This window comes from Melopsittacus undulatus, chromosome 11 (genome assembly GCF_012275295.1).
Source record: "Melopsittacus undulatus isolate bMelUnd1 chromosome 11, bMelUnd1.mat.Z, whole genome shotgun sequence".
NCBI lineage: Eukaryota > Metazoa > Chordata > Aves > Psittaciformes > Psittaculidae > Melopsittacus > Melopsittacus undulatus.
The window spans coordinates 2,324,704-2,342,727 of NC_047537.1; the positions used below are offsets into that span (position 1 = coordinate 2,324,704).

Consider the following 18,024-nt stretch of genomic DNA (forward strand, 5'->3'; position numbering starts at 1 on the left):
AGAGCGGCGGCGGGAGGCGGCGGAGCTGCTCTCGCCATGGGCGCTGGGTGCCGGGCCCGGGCCCCGCCGGGGCTGCGGCTGCTGCTGACACACGCTGTGCTGCTCTGCACCCCCGGGAGCGCGGCCACCGACGGCTCCGGTACGAGGGCGCGGACAGCACCGCAGGGAGGGAGCGAGGGAAGGAGGGAGAGGAACCGGGGGAGCCTGTGCCGGGGGAGCGGTACCAGGGGGGGCATCAGGCATCGGGGGGGACCCGGGGGGTGAAGGCAGAGCCAGCCCCGACCATGCGGAGGTGTCCGGTCCTCCCTGTCCCCCGGAGGCGCAGGGGACCGCAGGGGCGGCCGCTGCTGCCCCGACACTCGGGGAGAGATCGGAGCCTTTGCCCCAGCGCTGGGAAGGGTCCCAGGGGCAGGATCGTGCCCATCGCCCAGGACGGTTCTTGCCCCATCTCCACCGAGGCTGCGAGCGGAGCCCCCGAGCGGAGGGCAGGGAGGGTGGGCAGGGGCCGTGGGGGGGACCCGGAGCTGCCGGTTTTGTCCCGTTGTGCCTGACTGGGGAGCAAAACCACCCGTGGAAAACAAACTTCCCTTTACCCCCCACTGCGCCGGGGGCACCGCACGCAGCGGCTGCAGGAGCCGTGGATGGCCCCAGTGTGATCGCAGCCGCAGCGCAGGGCTCCATCCAAGGCCACCGCTGCCCATGGGGCAGGAGGAGACCGCAGCCACCCCGGGGTGACCCTGACACCAGGGTGAGGGGCACCCGCTGCTCCCTGCAGCTTCCCGTCTGGGATGAGGCTTCTGGAAGAAAGGATGGCAATATCCGTGAATGCTGGCACCAGGGTCCCACACACACCAGAGAAACTGCAGTTTGGGGGTGAGGATGGAGGGCTGGGAGCAGCAGGGATGGCTCCAGTGGCCTGAGCCAAGGTTTCACGCCCGTGCCCATGTGCTGCAGCAGTTCACTGCACGCTGGTACAACCACTGTGGGCTCAGGCTCCCCCTGCACCTGGGGGTGTCAAGGAGCAATGCTGCATACGGCAGGAATCCATGGAATGTGCTGGCAAAATAAACCACTTGAATCCCATCAGCTCCATCCCCAGCTCTTCAGGTGCAGTTTCCTCCAGCTCCTTAATGGAGCATTGACAGCAGTCCTTATTCCATGAAATGAGCTTCCTCCTTGCAGGAAAACTCCATCCTGGCATGAAGCTCAAATCAGACCAAGTGTGTGGGCTGCATCCCTCAGCAGGGCTCTGCCCGGATTTACCTGTTGCTGTGGGAATTGATCTGCGCAGACCCAGAACATGAGCATACATGTCTGACAGGGGAACACAACCCCGGCTTGCAGTGCTTTGAGGCCCCAAGGCTGTGGCCATGCAGCAGGCAGCCATGCTGGGGAGCCCCATTGGGGTGTCTGCCCAAGAGGAGAGATCCCATGGGATAGATCCGGCTGTCACCCACTGCACTGGACCATAGGTGGTGTGGACAAGCAAGGGACAACCTCTGTGTGGTTCCTTCCTTGGCATGGCCTCTCCCAGCATCGTCTCTCTGAGAAGCTCCTCTTGGGGTCTGAGGACAGCCAGGAGCAGCATCCATGTGTCCTGCTGTGCACAGGACAGAGCCTGGGGACACACTGGGGACCCACATGGCCAAGGCAGCTGGGTCAGATGCACCCTGGAATGACACAGCCACGACCAGCCCCTGGAGCCGACTGCTGCACACCAGGATCAAAGCGAATTTCACTACGTGGGGAAAAGAAACATACCTGGGATACACATGAAAGGCTCTTCCAAGCCGGATTAGGGAGGCAGATTGAGGAATGAGGGGAACGGTGCGGTGCCCTGAGGTGCTGTTGGCAGAGCAGCCCGGCTCTTGCTGCTGCCAGCATTGCCCCAGGAGGATCACAGCCCCCTAGTCTAGACCTTGGATCTGCTTTTGAAGACCAAACAACAGGCTGCTTGCCGCGAGAGGAGCCGGGCTGGTCTCCTGTTTATTGCTGCAGACCCTGCTCTCGGCTGCTGTTGCCTTCAGGGCTGCAGCTTTGTGCAAGGGCTTCTGCAAAATAAACCTGATTTCCTTCTCCACAGACATCCCGCAGCTCCCACAGGCAAACAGGAGGTGCAGCAGCACCCAAACATCACCGTCAGCCAGAGCTCCAGCCATGGGACCCCAAGCACAGACCCCAAGGGCAGGGGCAGAGCCACTTCTGATTCCTGCCTGTTTCTATAGCCCTCCTCCCAGCAGAGCCCCTCTGCAAACGGAGCTTCAGCTGGGCTGCAAAGGGAGCCCGTTGCCACACTGAGAGCCTGGGGCTGCACCACCAGCACCAGCCACCCTCCTGCAGCCCATCCTCATGCCCACCCTCCTGCAGCCCATCCTCATGCCCACCCACCCGCAGCCCATCCTCATGCCCACCCTCCTGCAGCCCATCCTCATGCCCACCCTCCTGCAGCCCATCCTCATGCCCACCCTCCTGCAGCCCATCTTCATGCCCACCCTCCTGCAGCCCATCCTCATGCCCACTGCCTGGCTCAGGTGCAGGAGCAGCATCACCGAGCCCCACGTGGCGTGCAGCTGCGGCCCTGGCGCGCTGCTCTGCTCTGGTGCTGTCACAAGTGGTTGCAGATGACAATCTGCCTGCGCTGTGTTTGCTGTGCACAGCTTTTGGGCCCAAGGAGACACAAAAAGGAGCGCATGAGCCTTTCATTATCTTCAAAGCCTGCAGCCATGGAGCCAGGTCCCACTGAGCAAGCCTGGCTCCATCCCGGCCGTGATTCACCCCAGGTTGCTCTGGCTGCGGTTTGCAGAGCGGATGTTGTCCTGAAATCGAGCGTTTTCCGGCAGTGATGGAGAGTGTTCACCAGCTTTGTCATCACCAGCACTGAGCCTGGTAGTGGCATTCCCATACCTGGAGCCATCCCGGCAGCGCGAGTGGGATTCCAGGCTGGGGTGGGGAGAGGCATCGCAGGAGGGAGGCTCCAAGAGGATGTGAGGGGGTTGCTGTCGCGGGCCAGGACACGCTCTGGACCCTTCCCACCCTTTTTGGCTGGAACATGCCATTCCCAGCACACCTCTGGTGCCCTGTGGGGCTGACACCACTGTGAACCACGGGAGGAGGCAGCTCGGCTGAGCCCGGCGTGCTGCCAAACCCAGCTCGGATCAGTGCTTGGTCATGATGTGCCATAGAACCCCATGCTGAGATGAGCTGTGCAAGGTGAACTTCTCCTGACTCCATACATCAGCTGGAAACGGGGCTGTGGCAGAGCCTGTGGCATGGAGCATCTTCCCAACACTGTGGCTGAGCCAGCCCCGCATCCCTCTGCATCACACTGAGCATGGCATGGGAATGTTAAGTGTTGAGTGCAGAGGTTCTGAAGCAGGAATATCCCAGAGGATACTCTGGCTGCACTGGAATATGGGCCCCATTGTGGAAATTCCCCTCTTGGAAAAGCCCTATGGGTGGTCTGACTGCAGTGTGTGAGATAAGATCCGAGATGAAAGAGTCTGATGGAAAGGCTGGGATCTGAACGTGTCTTTGCAAGCTGGCCCCTGTGACATGAGGGATCTGGGGTCCTAGAGCTGTGGCCAAGCCCCTGCTGTGCCCTGGCTGTGTGGCTGGCTGGGACATGGAGCAGCTCTGCAAACTGAGCTTTGTTTTCCAAAGATGCTAATTTTGAGTTGCAATTTCTGATGGAAAAAATGTGGTTCCTATTCCGTGTGCCTGTCCCTCCACCCCAGCCTTGGAACCTGCTCCCACATTCCTGAAGGTCTGGTGAGCTCATGGATCATGCAGAGAAGCCAATGGACCCAGGAGATCTTCCTTCATCAGCTGTGGCACTGAGCACACTGGGGATGGTTCTTGGCCTCTTCTAGTGCTCATGGCACACATCCATCCCTGCCTCTGCAGCTGGTGGCACTGGAGCAGAGCACTGTGCTGGAGGCCCCATGTCCCAGTGACCACATCCTGCTGATGTGCACCAACACCCTCAGCCAAGGCTGCTCCAGGAGGGTTTGTCTCTTGGCATTTACATTGTCCTGGTACAGAGGCTCTGTCCTGGGTGTGCAGGGACTGACCCAGCCTGGTGATGCTGAGGATGGTGTCGGGAGGCAGCAGTGGCAGAGGACATCCCCATTTCCAGCAGTCCCTGGGCTGATGAAGGGCAGGGCCATCTCCTGCCATCCCAGCTCTTGGTTCTCTTCCTCCCCTGACTTTTGCTGCTCTCGGAGGGGTTACAAAGTGCTGCCCCAGGATGGATCAGAGGGGCTTGGTGTGGGTGGGAGCCTTGCACTGCCCCAGAGCTGAGAGCTGCTTTGTATCAGGGGGTTCTTCCTCTGTCCCACAGGATCCTGCTGCCGTGGGGCCCACAGGAAGGGGCTCTTATCTCATGCCTGCAGGCTGGGGCAGGGAGGTGGCAGAGGAAGGGGCTGGGTGGGAGCTGGGGACCGGGCACAGCAGTCAGCCCTTTCCATCCGGTTGGAGCAGTGAGGATGGAGGAGCCGTTTGCCAAAGAAAACTCCAGCCCTGACAATTGCTGTTATTCTTAACACCAGAGCTGTGCTTGTGCTGCTGTGTCCTGCACTGGGGCTCTGGGGCACAGCAGCCCCTGTGCACAAGGCAGGACATAACCATGACATGGCCCTATGGTGGCACCGGGCAGGACAGTGCCCTGGCAGCAACAGCAATGGGGGGGACAACGCTTGCAGCACCCATTGGTGTGGGGCCGTGGGGCACAGATGGTTCCTTTGGCAATCCTGGCTGTTTCAGCCAAGGCCAACTTCCACAGGGAAGAAGGGGCAGTGCTGAAGTGATGCTCCTGCCCAAAATACCTTGCTAGGGAGGTGGGAGAAAAGCTGAGCAGTCACATCTACTGACACTGCAGATGCCAGGGGAGTGCTCAGCTCTTGCAGCATGTTGTTGGCACCAGCCCTGGGGCTGCGCTCATGGATGTGGTTGGTATCAAAGACCTCCTAGGGATGCATCCCCCTGAGCAGGACCCGGCTTGGCTGTGTCCCCCCCCGAGGAGCAGGAGCCGCTGGATGCAGTGATGCTGCAGCTGGATGGTGATGCCTTTCTCTGCCCACAGTGAATCCCTGCTGCTACTTCCCCTGCCAGCACCAAGGGGTGTGTGTGAGGGTCGGCCTGGGAGGATACGAGTGTGACTGCACCCGGACAGGATACTCTGGGGACAACTGCACCTCCCGTAAGTCCCTCTTGCCCCAGGACCCCAGCACCCCATGGCATGGGGCCGTCAGCGGCATCATTAATGGGGTGATTTGCCTGATGTGTCCCCCCCAGCTGAGCTCTGGACGCGTCTCCGCAACCTGCTGAAGCCCAGTCCTGCCTTCTACCACTTCATCCTGACCCACTTCAAGTGGTTGTGGGACATCATCAATAGCACCTGCATCAGGGACACGCTCATGAGGCTCGTGCTCACAGGTGAGGGGTTGGGGAGGGTCTCGGGGTGCAGCAGCATTTGGGGACCCCTTGGGCATCAGCAGAGGTGTGGGTAGGGGTGGCACTGATGCTGAGTGCCTCCCAGGGGCACATGGGCACCAGGATTGAGTCACCTCACTGGGAGACCCAGGGAGCTTGTCCCCCATCACTCCATGGCCCTGTCACAGCATCACCCTACCCAAGGGGTGCAGGGGGTCTGCAGACCAGGCTGTCCATGTGTCCCCATCCACACCAGGCTTCCAGCCTGCTGGAAAACACAAGCAGCTCTTTGCACGCCATGCTCCTGGGGCCAAAGGGCTCTTGAGCAGCCGCACAGAAAAGCAGACTGAGGAAATATGGCCCTTGTTATTCATGTCCCCACATTCATAAATATTTAGGTTCCAGCTCTCGGAGCTGTAGCAACACGTTCACAAGGCTCCGGCTGTTGGCTTTACCGTTTCTATGTGGCTGTCATCTCATTCATCATCCAAGAATCCACTTAGTGTGTTAGTACAAACCTTCCTCCTCTGCAGGAAACTGCAGCCTTTAAAAGGCTGGGGGCAAAGCCTGGGATGCCCCCATGCCTCTCCTGCTGGTACCTTTATGGGATGTAAGGGGAGCGTGTCTGGAAGCACGGGGTTGGTGAGCAGGGTGTGGGGACAGAGCCCATGGGATGCTGCCGTATGTGACTCCCCCCCTCTTTTCAGTTCGCTCCAATCTCATCCCCAGTCCTCCCACCTTTAACTCCGACTACGGCTACATCAGCTGGGAAGCCTATGCCAATGTCAGCTACTACACCCGCATCCTCCCACCAGTGCCGGATGACTGCCCAAAGCCCATGGGGACCAAAGGTACGTGGCTGGCCCAGCACCAATGGGGCTGAGTAGCTGGAATAGCACCCTGGGTCCATACCTGGTGCAGCATTGGTATTCCCCATCCACCCATGCCAAGCTTTCACTTACAGGGCACTGCTGGCAGTGCCACATGCTCCCTCTGTTCCGCCCAAGCTGGCCTGCAGGCAGGAGTTGCTTGATAGTATCCAAAGAGCTGCTGGGGCAGCCCAGGTTGAGCTGCTGTGACAGCCCAGGTTGAGCTGCTGTGGCATGTCAGAGCCTGTGTAAGAGGGCTGTGAGAAGCCTGTACAGAGGTACCAGTGCCTGGTGCCACAGCAGACTCAGCAGCAATACCAACAGCCCCATGGCCAGCACTGGTATCCAGCTGGGTTGGCACAGGGCATCTGCCCTCAACCTCCATCCTTTGCAGGGAAGAAGCAGCTCCCTGACCCCCAGCTCCTGGCAGAGAGGTTCCTGCTGCGGAGGAGGTTCGAAGCTGATCCCCAGGGCACCAACCTGATGTTTGCCTTCTTCGCCCAGCATTTCACTCACCAGTTCTTCAAGACATCCGGGAAGATGGGACGTGGTTTCACCAAGGCACTGGGGCATGGGGTGAGGGATGCTGGAATGCCTGGGGGCATGGGGTGTGCAGCAGTGAGGAGGGGACCAGGGCATGCGTGGCCTTTGGAGCAGCACTGATGCCATGCTCTCTTGGCAGGTGGACCTTGGGCACTTGTATGGGGACAACCTGCAGCGGCAGCACCAGCTGCGTCTCTTCAGGGATGGGAAGCTGAAATTCCAGGTACCCAGCACACCCGAACATGTCTCAGCCCTGTGATCCAGAGCTGTTTCAAGCCACATCCCTCTGGCAGCTCCAGGGAAACCCCAGCCCCTGTGGCTGCCAGCCAAAGATGCCTTATCAGAGGGACAAGCATTGGGGTGTAGCTGTTCTGACAGCAGCAGGCATTCCATAGTTGGGGCTGTGTAAGGGGGGTGGTTCTGTTTCACTCACTGCTTGCAGGAAAGCAGCCCTGGTGCCTGTAGGGCCTGGCTGGACAGGTTTCACCGAGGTGGTTTTCTCCCCTTCTCTCTGTCATCCTGTTCTTGCCCTCAAGGTGGTGGATGGAGAGGTGTACCCCCCGACGGTCACCGATGCCCCGGTTCACATGGTCTACCCACCTGGCATCCCCAAGGAGAAGCAGCTGGCGATAGGGCAGGAGGTGTTCGGGCTGCTGCCGGGGCTCTGCATGTATGCCACACTCTGGCTGCGAGAGCACAACCGTGTCTGTGATGTCCTGAAACGGGAGCATCCCACCTGGAGTGATGAGCAGCTCTTCCAGACAGCTCGGCTCATCCTCATCGGTGAGGAGCCACAGGGCACGGGCAGCACAGAGCTCCGGGTGTCATGGTCTGAGCCCAGCCGGTAACTCAGGACCATGCAGCCACTCACTCCCTTTCCTTCTTCCTTCCCTGCTCCTGGAGGGATGGGGAGGAGAATGGAAAGAATGTAAACCCCATGGGTTGAGATAACAGTTTGGTAACTAAGGGATAACACAAACCACTGCTGCCACCAATAATAATGATGATGTTCTCAGGCTGAAGTTGAAAACACAGCACTGCACCAGCTACTGAGGAGGAGAAAAATGACTGCTACTGCTGAGCCCAGGACACTGGGTAAACCCCAAGGACCTGAGCATTGTTTGGTCTCTGAAGGTAGCAGCCAGACTGGCTTTAGAGGCAGGAGGAGTTTCTTTGGCAGCCTTCCTGGGATCATTGGCTTTGGTCCATATAGCAAACACGGGCTTTGAGCCATCAAAAACATTGATTTTGAGTAATTTTATCACAATTTTGAATGTTTGCATTGTAATGTTCATCATGAACTTACCACAATCTCATGGCAAGTCATTCTTGACCAAACTCCAGACAAATCCCTGTCATCACATTATCTGTGTTGAGGTCAGCTTCCTCAGGAACCATTTCGGGTTTGGCAGACTGACCTTTGCTGCTTGTAAAGTGTTTCACTGACAAATTCCCAACCAACAAAACAAGCCCATGGTCAGAAAGGTCCCAGGGGTGGATGAGTGCTGGGGGTGCTTCCATAGCATGTGGGTAACATCTGGGGTACAGAGCTGGTACCTCCTGCTGCTGACGGCCGCTTCTCCTGCCTCTTTACCAGGGGAGACCATTAAGATCGTCATTGAAGACTACGTCCAGCACCTCAGCGGGTACTACCTGAGCCTCAAGTTTGACCCCGAGCTGCTGTTCGGGACACAATTCCAGTACCGGAATCGCATCGCAGTGGAGTTCAACCAGCTCTATCACTGGCATGGGCTGATGCCTGACTCCTTCATCATCCAGGGGGAAGAGTACAGCTACGAGCAGTTCCTCTACAACACCTCCATGCTCATGGATTATGGTGTGGAGGCACTGGTGGAGTCCTTTTCCAAGCAGATTGCGGGAAGGGTAAGGTCTTCTCTGCCTCACTGCCAGTGCTGGGGCTGTGGAACCCTGGGAACATCCCTGTTCCCATCCAGCAGTTCCCATCTTACACATAAAGCTTTCTACTCAGGGAAGCACTTGATGGGCAGGCCATGAGCACCATAGCAAGGCTGGGCCTTGGCAGCCCCTTTGGTTTGCTCTCAGGACTCTGTAGTAAACATAAGGGTGATGCCAGGAGCCTGCGGTAAGCTGGGATCTTCCAGGCCAGACCAGGCTGTGGAGCAGCACTGTTCTTTGCTGCCATCACATGGATGCTTTCCTCCAAGTGATTGCATCTCCATCCTGATCCTCTTTGCTTGTGCAAAGTGCAGACTCACTGTTGTGTGTTTGGGTTCTCCTAAACCCCTGTCATCTCTCCCCTTCACCCAGGCCATTGGATCACCACCCATCCACGGCTTCACCTGCACCACTCTGACCTGCCCTGGGAACTGATGAGCCCAAGCTGCTCTATAGCTGTTTCCTGGCACTGTGCAGTGATTCCTCCTCTTCTTGGTGCTGTGCTGATGTGCTGCTCTCCATGACACTGTACCCAGGACATGGATGCTTCAGCGCAGTAGCTCTGGAATGGATGCTGGTGCCTCTTGTGCCTCACGTGTGCTCCTCCTTGTGTTCTCACCCTCCAGATCGGTGGGGGACAAACCATCCACGCCAATGTCTTGAAAGTGGCCATTGGGGTCATCAAGGAATCCCGGCAGCTCAGGCTCCAGCCATTTAATGAGTATCGGAAGAGGTTTGGTATGAAGCCCTACAAGTCCTTTCAGGAGCTCACAGGTAGGGCTGCAGTGCTGCTGTGGGAGCTCTCGGGGTTCACTGGGGCAGTGCAGAAGCTCTGTGCCCATGCTGGGGTGTAAGACCATGAGCTGCTCCTCTGGGAGCTGGCTGGGTTGTGGGAGCTGCCACTTTCCCATTATCCACAGCAAATCCAGGCCTTGCCTGGGCTGATTCCCTTTCTAAAGCAGTCTGATGTTTGCTTGGTGCAGGAGAGGAAGAGAAAGCAGCAGAACTGCAAGAGCTATATGGAGACATTGACGCTCTGGAGTTCTATCCGGGCTTGCTGCTTGAGAAACCCCAACCCAATGGAATCTTTGGGGAAAGCATGGTGGAGATTGGAGCTCCATTTTCCCTGAAGGGGCTTCTTGGAAATCCCATCTGCTCCCCAGAATACTGGAAACCCAGTACCTTCGGTGGAGCAACTGGCTTTGAGATAGTGAAGACAGCATCACTCAAGAAGCTTGTGTGCCTCAACGTGAAGAAGTGCCCGTATGTGTCGTTCCGTGTGCCGGATGCTGTGGAAAGTGGCAGCCCTCAGGATGGTGGACATTCAACTGAGCTCTAGCACCAGCAAAGCCTGCCCAGGTACCAGCAAAGCTGCGCTCCAGGCCTGGCACTGAGTATCCCATTCCTTCCTGCAGGTAGTGGGGATGCCCACCACTGTGTTGAGGAGAAGCAGGACAGAAGGTGGTTCCATCCCGGGCATCCTCCACACCAGGCTTCTAGGAGAGGCTTGTACCAGCCCTGTGAAAACCCCAAGTGCCTCAGGGGCTGTCCTGGGTTCAGCTGTAACAGTTATTTTTCTCCTTAGTAGCTGGTGCAGGGCTGTGTTTTGGTTTTACCCTGAGAACAACGCTGACAACACCGATGTTTTAGTTGTTACTCAGTGATGCTTACTCCAGTCAAGGACTTTTCAGTCTCTCATGCTCTGCCAGTGATGAGGGGCACAAGAAGCCAGCAAGAAGCAGAGCCAGGACACCTGACCCTAACTGGCCAAAGGGATATTCCATACCATAGCACATCATGTCCAGGATAGAAACTTTGGGGGAGTTACCTGGAAGGCCAGATCGCTGCTTGGGTCAGCCATTGTATCAAGCATCACTTGTGTTTATTGGTTTCTTTTCCCTTATAGTTTTGTATTCTCTCCCCTTATCATTTCCCTTATCATTATTATTATTAGTGGTAGTAGTCTTGTATTATACCTTAGTTAGTAGCACTAAGTATATATATAAATTTTATAAATTTTAATATTTTTTAAATTTTAAATATATAAATATTATATTTTTGAGGTATTATACCTTTGTTACCGAACTGTTCTTATCTCATTACATGACTTCCATTCTCCTCCTCATCCCTCCGGGAGCATGGGGGGAAGGAGGAGGAGCATGAGCTAGTGGCTGCATGGTTCTGAGTTACTGGCTGGGTTAAACCATAACAGGATTGTGGCTGCCAGCACCATCCTCAGCAGACCCAGTTCTCTTGCTAGTGAACACCTTGCACAAAGCCAGCTTTGGGGTTCCCACAGGACACCCACCTCCTCGGGACACTCTGGACTCCTCTGTGCTCTGTCACCCTTTCCAGCATCGGGACACCTCTTCCACAGGGACTCCCAGCTTGGAACAGAGGAGCACAGAGCCCAGGCAGCCCTCACTGTCCTTCCTCCACTGCTGCCCTGGTGAAGATGCTGAGTTCCCCAAGGAGGTGGAAGAGGCTGGTGGCAGTGTGCAGAGGGACAGGAGACGCTGCAGGTGTTCATGCTGGCTCAGGTGGCAGTGCTGGGGGTCTCTCCTCAAGGGTCTGCTCAGCTGTACCCTGTGCTGTGTCCCTCCAAGGGCCATGACCCTCACTGTGCATCCCTCACTCAGCCAAAATCACAGCTCTCAGGAAAAATGCAAACGGCATCACATGGGGAGCAGTACATCATCCGGTCTGTCAGCGTGTCTCAAATCCACACCAGGATCTCCATGTCCCACGTCTCCAGCCAGAGCACACTTCCAGAATGTGTGTGACCACCCTCTTCCTGCATTGAGCTGCTCAAGCCTCCAGCATCCTTTACCACCCAGCTAAAGGCACAAGCTTGGCTGGTTTCAGTTAGACCACAAACATCCTGCTTTTGTTTCTAGCTATCGAAGGCAGTCAGTGCTGTTTGGTACCAACTGATAAGGGTATGGAAGTCTATCAAGCAGAGAGAGCTGCCCACATGCTCTCTGCCACCAAGGAGGAATGCTCATCCAGCAACTAGCTCAGCCAAGCCAACACCAGCAAACCTGAAATCCCTTACAGCCATGCCACGAGCTCCCACATGGCCCAGGACAGGGAAGCATCTCCCTCCTGCACCTCAACCTTCTGCTATGGGAAAAAGCTTTGAAATTGTTTCACTGTAGGACTAACACTATCAAACCCTTCTCTGTGAGCCTGGGGACTGCACATGCAGCACTGCTGAGCCCCTGCCTTTTCTTTGCTAGTCTTTCAGCCACAGTGGCTGGTAGAAATCACTCACATCCTCACCAGCTGGTCCACCACAATGCACAGGCACATCCATGGTAGAAGACAGCAGTTTGCATCTAAACATGGTATTTAGTCTTGTGCATCCACCAGCATCACCCAACCAAAGTGAGGGCTCCTAGTGCTGAGCACTGCGAGCTCTGGGGATGGTGCAGAGGCGAGTGCTGCTGTTTGAGCTCTTGGTAAACACAGCTTGTGGGACATCCTGAGTTTTAAACAAGCAGCTCTGAGCAGTCCAGCTGCAGCTTTGCCTGCGCAGGGACCGACGTGGATGCAGGACGTGCAGTGCAAACAGCAACAATGAGAACATCTGGCTGTGGTTCTGTGACCTCTTAACTGATGATTCACCAAGCAGGAGGTTAGCGCTGATCAGAGACCATGCAAGAAGACCACTTGCCTGCAATGCTTTCTCATGTTAGAGGGAAGGGAAGGACAGAGGTTGCAGATGGGGTGCAGCTGCTCCAGGGTTTTCCTCTCCAGAATCACGATTGATGATGGAAAGTTATCTGCACCCCATGGTGGCAAAGACAAGTAGGGCCCTAAGGCTGAATGGAAAAGCAATGCCCTGTTGGAGGAAGTCACCCAGACCCCCCCAAGCCTGGGGTAAGCCATTGGAGTTGACCAATTTCTACCACCTGCTGCACCAGAGCACTGCATGGTACCAAACCCCACATCACCACCTCTCAGCTTTCTGCCAAGAACCATGTTCTGTGCTAGGGAAGCTGCTGTGCCAGAAAAGATCAATGGAACGTCTTTGGCAAAATTGAAAAGCATCCTTTATTCAAAACCAAACCATTTAGTAGGAATGCACTGATTTAAGTGAAGATCTGACGGTGACAGTACAATGGCTTTGGTGGAAGGAGAGGCACCTGCATCCAACCACAAACCTGACTCGTTCAAATACCAAGCTGCGTGTTTCAAAACAGGATTATTTTATGTGGGTATTAATACACTCTCATTTTCACTTTAGTCCTCCATATGTATATATAAATACACCCCAATTCTTCATCTGCAGGTCAGGATCGCATTGAAAATTAGAGAAATAAAGCAGACTTTAACACTTCAACCCACATATAGCCACAGCACTGGTATGAGTTGTAGTCTTTATTTGTACTGAATGGACAGGGGACAGACATAAATTAGTCACTAACGTGTTCTAAACTACTTTTGTTCTATTGTTTAATGCACATGAAAAGTGCTGTTATTTTAGGGCACGCAATTACCAGCTGGGAAGGGTTTAACTGCAGGAATGGCCAAGAGGAGCAGCAGTGACACTGCCTGTGCCAAGAACGAGAAGCAGTGTTACACCACATCTTCTCTCTGCCCCCCCCTTCCCTTCTGCTTATTATATTCAATGATTAATTGCATTCAGACCTCTTTTCGTTTCCTTTATGCTACCAGCCCTGTAAATCATCCATTGAATACCTGTGCACTGGAGAGTAATAACCAGGAGTCACCTTGCTGCAGGCCACCCCACAGAGCAGCAGGAGAGGTTTTGATCCTGTTACAGTTTTGCTGCCATAAGGGCAAAAAAATAAAGCACATTATACAGAATAAAACTTCAAAGCAACTCAAGCAGTCAGCGCTCCCTGACCCCCTCTCCAAGCCAGGCTGGATGATGCTGCTAACATTCACCCTCTCTGCATGGCAGACTTCACTGAATCTCATAATGAATATAAATTACAGCTTTTTTCCCCTTAAATGCACTGATATCCATGCTCACTGATTTAATTTCACATAACTTTCATGGGGTTTTTTTCTGTGATTCTGAGATGAAAAGAACTAATCTCTTAGCACATTGGAAAATCTGGATTTCTGCCAGTTTCCTTAAAACAGCTACAATTTGTGCCAACTCGGTAATTTTTAATTACAAATTATTTCTTCTTCTCCTAATGCTACTTTTTAAAACACAGTTCAAACAGACACAGTTACAAATTCTTCTTTTGCTACCCTAAGATTCATTCTTATTAAGAGCCTAGTGCTTGCATGGAGACATTTGCATTTCTTCCTGGTGTTCCAAACTGCCTTATGCACAACTTGCTATTAAATTTAATCATTAAACAGGGCATTATGCTGGGTCGTATTTAGGTAATGATAAGTCTACTTTCCTCAAAATTAAAAGATAACAAGCACAGTAAGTAATGCATGAGAAAGCTAATGTGTTGTAATGTCAAATTAAGTACGTAAAAAGGATTCAGTAACAACTAAGTGCAGAGCACACCCATTGAGCATGCTGATGTGTGCAAGGTTGCACCTTTTGAGCAGTTCAGCCACACCATAACCCAGCCAGCAAAGCTTTGAGTAAAACCTTAACTACAAGGTGCTCATGCCTGCAGTTGCTATAAATTGCTAACGGCATCTCATGCTGCCCAGGTTATCTTGCGGCTATGCAGCAGCAGGATTGCTGGAGGCAGGGTGAGCTTTAATGCAACAGAAACCCTGAAATTACTTCCCCATATTATACTCTGATTTATGAAGGAAGTAGAGGCCAAACCAAATAAACAAACATGCCTTAATGGAAACATTATTGATGCGAAATGGTAATGACTAAGGTGCTGCAGGAGGGCAGTGCACATTCGGTAGCAGTGATGGAATTAGGGCAATGGGCACAAGTTATTCCTGGGGAAATCCCGACTGGATACAAGAGGAAAATTTTTCACAATGAGAACAATCAGTCCTTGGAATAATCTCCCCAGGGAAGCAGTGGATTCCCCAGCACCGGACACAAGTGATGTGGGGAACAGAGATGACACTACACAATCTCCTAAACTTACTGAATTGTGTTAGAGTTTCATGGTTAGTTAAATACACTTGAACTGTGTTAAGTGTACTTCACTGAACTGAAGAAAATCTTAGGGATTCTTTACATGATTTTTAACAAGCAAAAGTCGAAGTGCATGAAAGGGAAGAAAACATACCTGCACTATGGAAGAAACAGAACAATCCCTACCTAGCACATGAGCATCCCACTGTACACCTACACCTACTCGCCCTTGGAACAAGCAGTTCAGTCTATTTCCAGATCACTGTCTTCACTGTAAGTTGCAGTTGGATTATGTATAGAAGTCAGGAGCACCAGGTCTTTTTCTGGAAGCAAACTGCATTCCTGCAGAAAAGCCTCCAGGTCTACAGCAAAAAAATCCTCCCCAAGCTGGTCAGTGATGCGCACGAAGTTGCCGATGAGCTCACCTGCCTTATAGACGAGCAGAGCGGGCAGCGCGTTGTTAGTGAAGCGAGTGCTAGCCCCAATGAGTGAACTCTTTACTCTGCAAAACTTTACTGTTGGATACTCAGCAGCCAGGCAGATCATACAGCCGTTGAGGGACTCAGTGCCAGGGATATCATCTTCATAAATATGGATCATGATCAGTGTGCTCTTATGCTCTTTATCAACCGTGTCCAGGAATGCTTCTCCACTGGTGATCTCAAAAACCTGTTTAAATTGCTGCCCACTGTACAACTGCTGCCTCATCTCCTCCATCCGCTGCTTCCTGTATCGCTGCAAAAACTCCTCATCGTCTTCATCGTTGTGAATCATGTTATATTCCTGTAATGTCATCTGAGAAACACACACAAAGATACATGAAAGAGATGTGCATCGCTATATAGGTCACTTACATAACGAGAATTCCAATTGAGAGGATTAATGTAGGTCACTCATCTTTAGCAACAGCAAAGTGCAACCCATGAAGGCACAAGCACCCTCTGCATTACACTCCATTTAATCTAATTAGAAGCTGTGTCCAGTGGGAACAGTGATTTCAGACTTGGGAATTCTAGGTTCCACAAGCTGCACTAATAACACAAGTGGCTGCTCCGTGTTCCCACTTCAATTCAGGTTAATGCTGGCTATGTGCTTTCACTAAGCTACAAGGGCTGATGTGGATATGGTGCCTGATCTAAGTCTTGCTTCTTTCTCATTAGTTTTTTCATCTAGCTTTTAACATTCTGTGGCAACCAAATGTACTATCTTGCCTGTAGAACTAAATTTAACAGGATTTTAGGTATTCTGTATCTGTTCACTTCCTTTGTTAAACATAATAGCGTCACTTAAGGTATAGAACAGCACAGACAGCTTTCATCATTACTAATTAGTAAGTTCTCTGACTAGAACTGCAAGAGCTGGTTATACAGCTCACAGCTGATTAAAATCACTCTCTACTTCAAACACCTTCTATCTTTGGTGCAAAAAGTCAAAGCTAAATTTCAACATCCACCCACATACTAAATACTAAATCAGTGAGGAATCCTAAACTCTTCTTTTTGGCTCAGGAAGCAGCAGTCATAGATTTGCTGTACAAGTCCCAGTGTTAATCCTCTGAAGTTGATCTATTTGATAAACAGTTAAGGGAAATCTAGGAATAGGACCTGGACATCTTTGGTAGAGCATCTAAATTGCTTATTTCTTAACACAGGCAAACACAAATACCACCAAAATGCAAAACACTTAAACTTGACCACACTTGGCAAATACAGTTGCGATGCACTTCTTATACTGCAGCTGTGCTCCTATTTACCAGGGAAATAGGGTACAAATCTGCTAGAACACAGATTCCTCTCTGCTTCATGTACATTAATAATGAAACTGAAAACATTAAACATCTATGTGGCATTTAATTCCTTTGTGCCATGCTACCTTTCCATTGAGTTTTTCCTGAAGCTCTTTCTGCTTCTGCTTCTCAGTCTCTTCATCTAAGTGAGATCTACATGTCATAGATAACTTCTTTATGAGTCGTTCCATTTCCCTGCGCTGCTCCTGCCGCTGTTCCGTTTCCAGTTGTTTAAATCTCCGCCAGTCATTAATGACTCCTTTGGGACCTGGAATTAAATATGCAGCATTTTGTATAAAAGGGCAATAAAACTACATTTAAAATTCAAGTAATAATTCATAAGTCAGTAGCAAAATAGTGGCTCCATCATAAGCTTTTTGTATACTGTGTAAAATGCTGAAATAAAATGAACAAAGTAATTTTCCATTTACATGTCCTTAAGTCTGTACTTATTTAAGACATTAGTCTGATATGACAATACCTGTGTTGACTGCACTGCCATCGCTGCTGAGCTCTACCTCCCCACCGCTCTCAGGAATGGTGCTCTCCCCTTCTTTATCTTCTTTGTCACTGTCTTCATCCTCACCCTCACTGCTGCTGTAATAATACTGGAGCTTCTCACCGAGCAGTTTATCATCCAAAGCAGTCATTGTGTTCTAATATTAAATTAATAGATAAGAGAGTTAATAGTGAATGGCTCGATCACCTTCTTCCACTGCAGTCCTCTAAAAGTGCTGCTGCTCGGATCTCATCCTAATGGAGATGCAAGATGCTCAAGAATATTTTTCTCTCTTGGGCAAGGGGTGTAGAAAAAGAGTACCAATAAGGCCACGTACGTTGCTGTGGACTTGTGATGTGCAAACTATGTTTAAATATCCACTGAATTTCATTACAAAGACATTAAGAGGCGATTTAAATCAAATCAATTGATCTGGGTTCATGCATGAGAGCCAGTCCCCTTCATGTGTGTGCCTCTGACAAAGCCACCCGCAGCAGCGCACGGATAAAGCAGAGCTTCCAGCTCTAACACCACCCGCCCGCAGGTTCTCCGAGCCAGAGCCGCATGAAGCCGCTCATAGAGGTGCCCGGACGGCCGCGCATCCCCGCGGCTCCTCCGCACAGCGACACCACGGGGCGCCCGCGGCCGCTCCTCCTCCCTCGGCCGGAGATGCGCGATGCGGAGGCAGGAACCAGAAGAGCGGAGTTCGGGCTGAGGAGGGGGAATGTCCTGAACGCCCGTCCCCGGCCGCGCCCGCAGCCCTCCCCTTCGAGCCTCGGCATTAGCTCACCCAAGGCCGCTCGCCCAAACGCCCCTCACCGTGGCCCCGGACCTCACCCGCTCCCACCGCCTTCCGGGGCTGGCTCTGGCTGCGCGGAGCACGGTGGGAACGGGGAGGAGCATCCCACCCTCCTCCTCCTCCTCTCCTTCCCACCCG

General features: G+C 52.8%; 2 protein-coding genes across 5 annotated transcripts; one reads left to right on the forward strand and one right to left on the reverse strand.

The window, feature by feature from the left end:
• On the forward strand, positions 1–10,401 carry PTGS1 (prostaglandin-endoperoxide synthase 1). The gene is made up of 10 exons (XM_034067539.1): positions 1–139; positions 5,081–5,197; positions 5,293–5,433; positions 6,138–6,281; positions 6,694–6,875; positions 6,982–7,065; positions 7,379–7,625; positions 8,440–8,726; positions 9,386–9,533; positions 9,743–10,401. The coding sequence occupies exons 1-10, from the start codon at positions 37–39 to the stop codon at positions 10,096–10,098; spliced, it is 1,809 nt and encodes a 602-aa protein (XP_033923430.1). The 5' UTR covers positions 1–36; the 3' UTR covers positions 10,099–10,401.
• Positions 10,402–12,791: 2,390 nt separating this feature from the next.
• On the reverse strand, positions 12,792–17,968 carry PDCL (phosducin like). 4 transcript variants are annotated; one of them, XM_031046514.2, is made up of 4 exons: positions 17,925–17,968; positions 17,070–17,244; positions 16,675–16,856; positions 12,792–15,597 (listed from the first exon to the last, which is right to left on the reverse strand). In XM_031046514.2, the coding sequence occupies exons 2-4, from the start codon at positions 17,236–17,238 to the stop codon at positions 15,046–15,048; spliced, it is 903 nt and encodes a 300-aa protein (XP_030902374.1). In that variant the 5' UTR covers positions 17,239–17,244; positions 17,925–17,968; the 3' UTR covers positions 12,792–15,045. The 4 variants fall into 4 exon arrangements, with proteins under 4 accessions (XP_030902374.1, XP_030902375.1, XP_030902373.1 ...); XM_031046515.2 differs by having other exon boundaries at positions 17,907–17,948; XM_031046513.2 differs by having other exon boundaries at positions 17,878–17,945.
• Between the last annotated feature and the right edge of the window lie 56 nt (positions 17,969–18,024).

Coding starts and splice junctions, on each gene's coding strand:
- PTGS1 (XM_034067539.1), top strand. CDS start 37: ATGGGCGCTGGGTGCCGGGCCCGGGCCCCGCCGGGGCTGCGGCTGCTG. Junction 6,876..6,981: donor CCAAGGCACTGGGGCATGGG/GTGAGGGATGCT, acceptor CTCTCTTGGCAG/GTGGACCTTGGGCACTTGTA. Junction 7,626..8,439: donor AGCTCGGCTCATCCTCATCG/GTGAGGAGCCAC, acceptor CCTCTTTACCAG/GGGAGACCATTAAGATCGTC.
- PDCL (XM_031046512.2), bottom strand. CDS start 17,478: ATGAAATTCAGTGGATATTTAAACATAGTTTGCACATCACAAGTCCAC. Junction 17,245..17,424: donor CATCACAAGTCCACAGCAAC/GTACGTGGCCTT, acceptor ATTTAATATTAG/AACACAATGACTGCTTTGGA. Junction 15,598..16,674: donor AGGAAAAACTCAATGGAAAG/GTAGCATGGCAC, acceptor TGTGTTTCTCAG/ATGACATTACAGGAATATAA.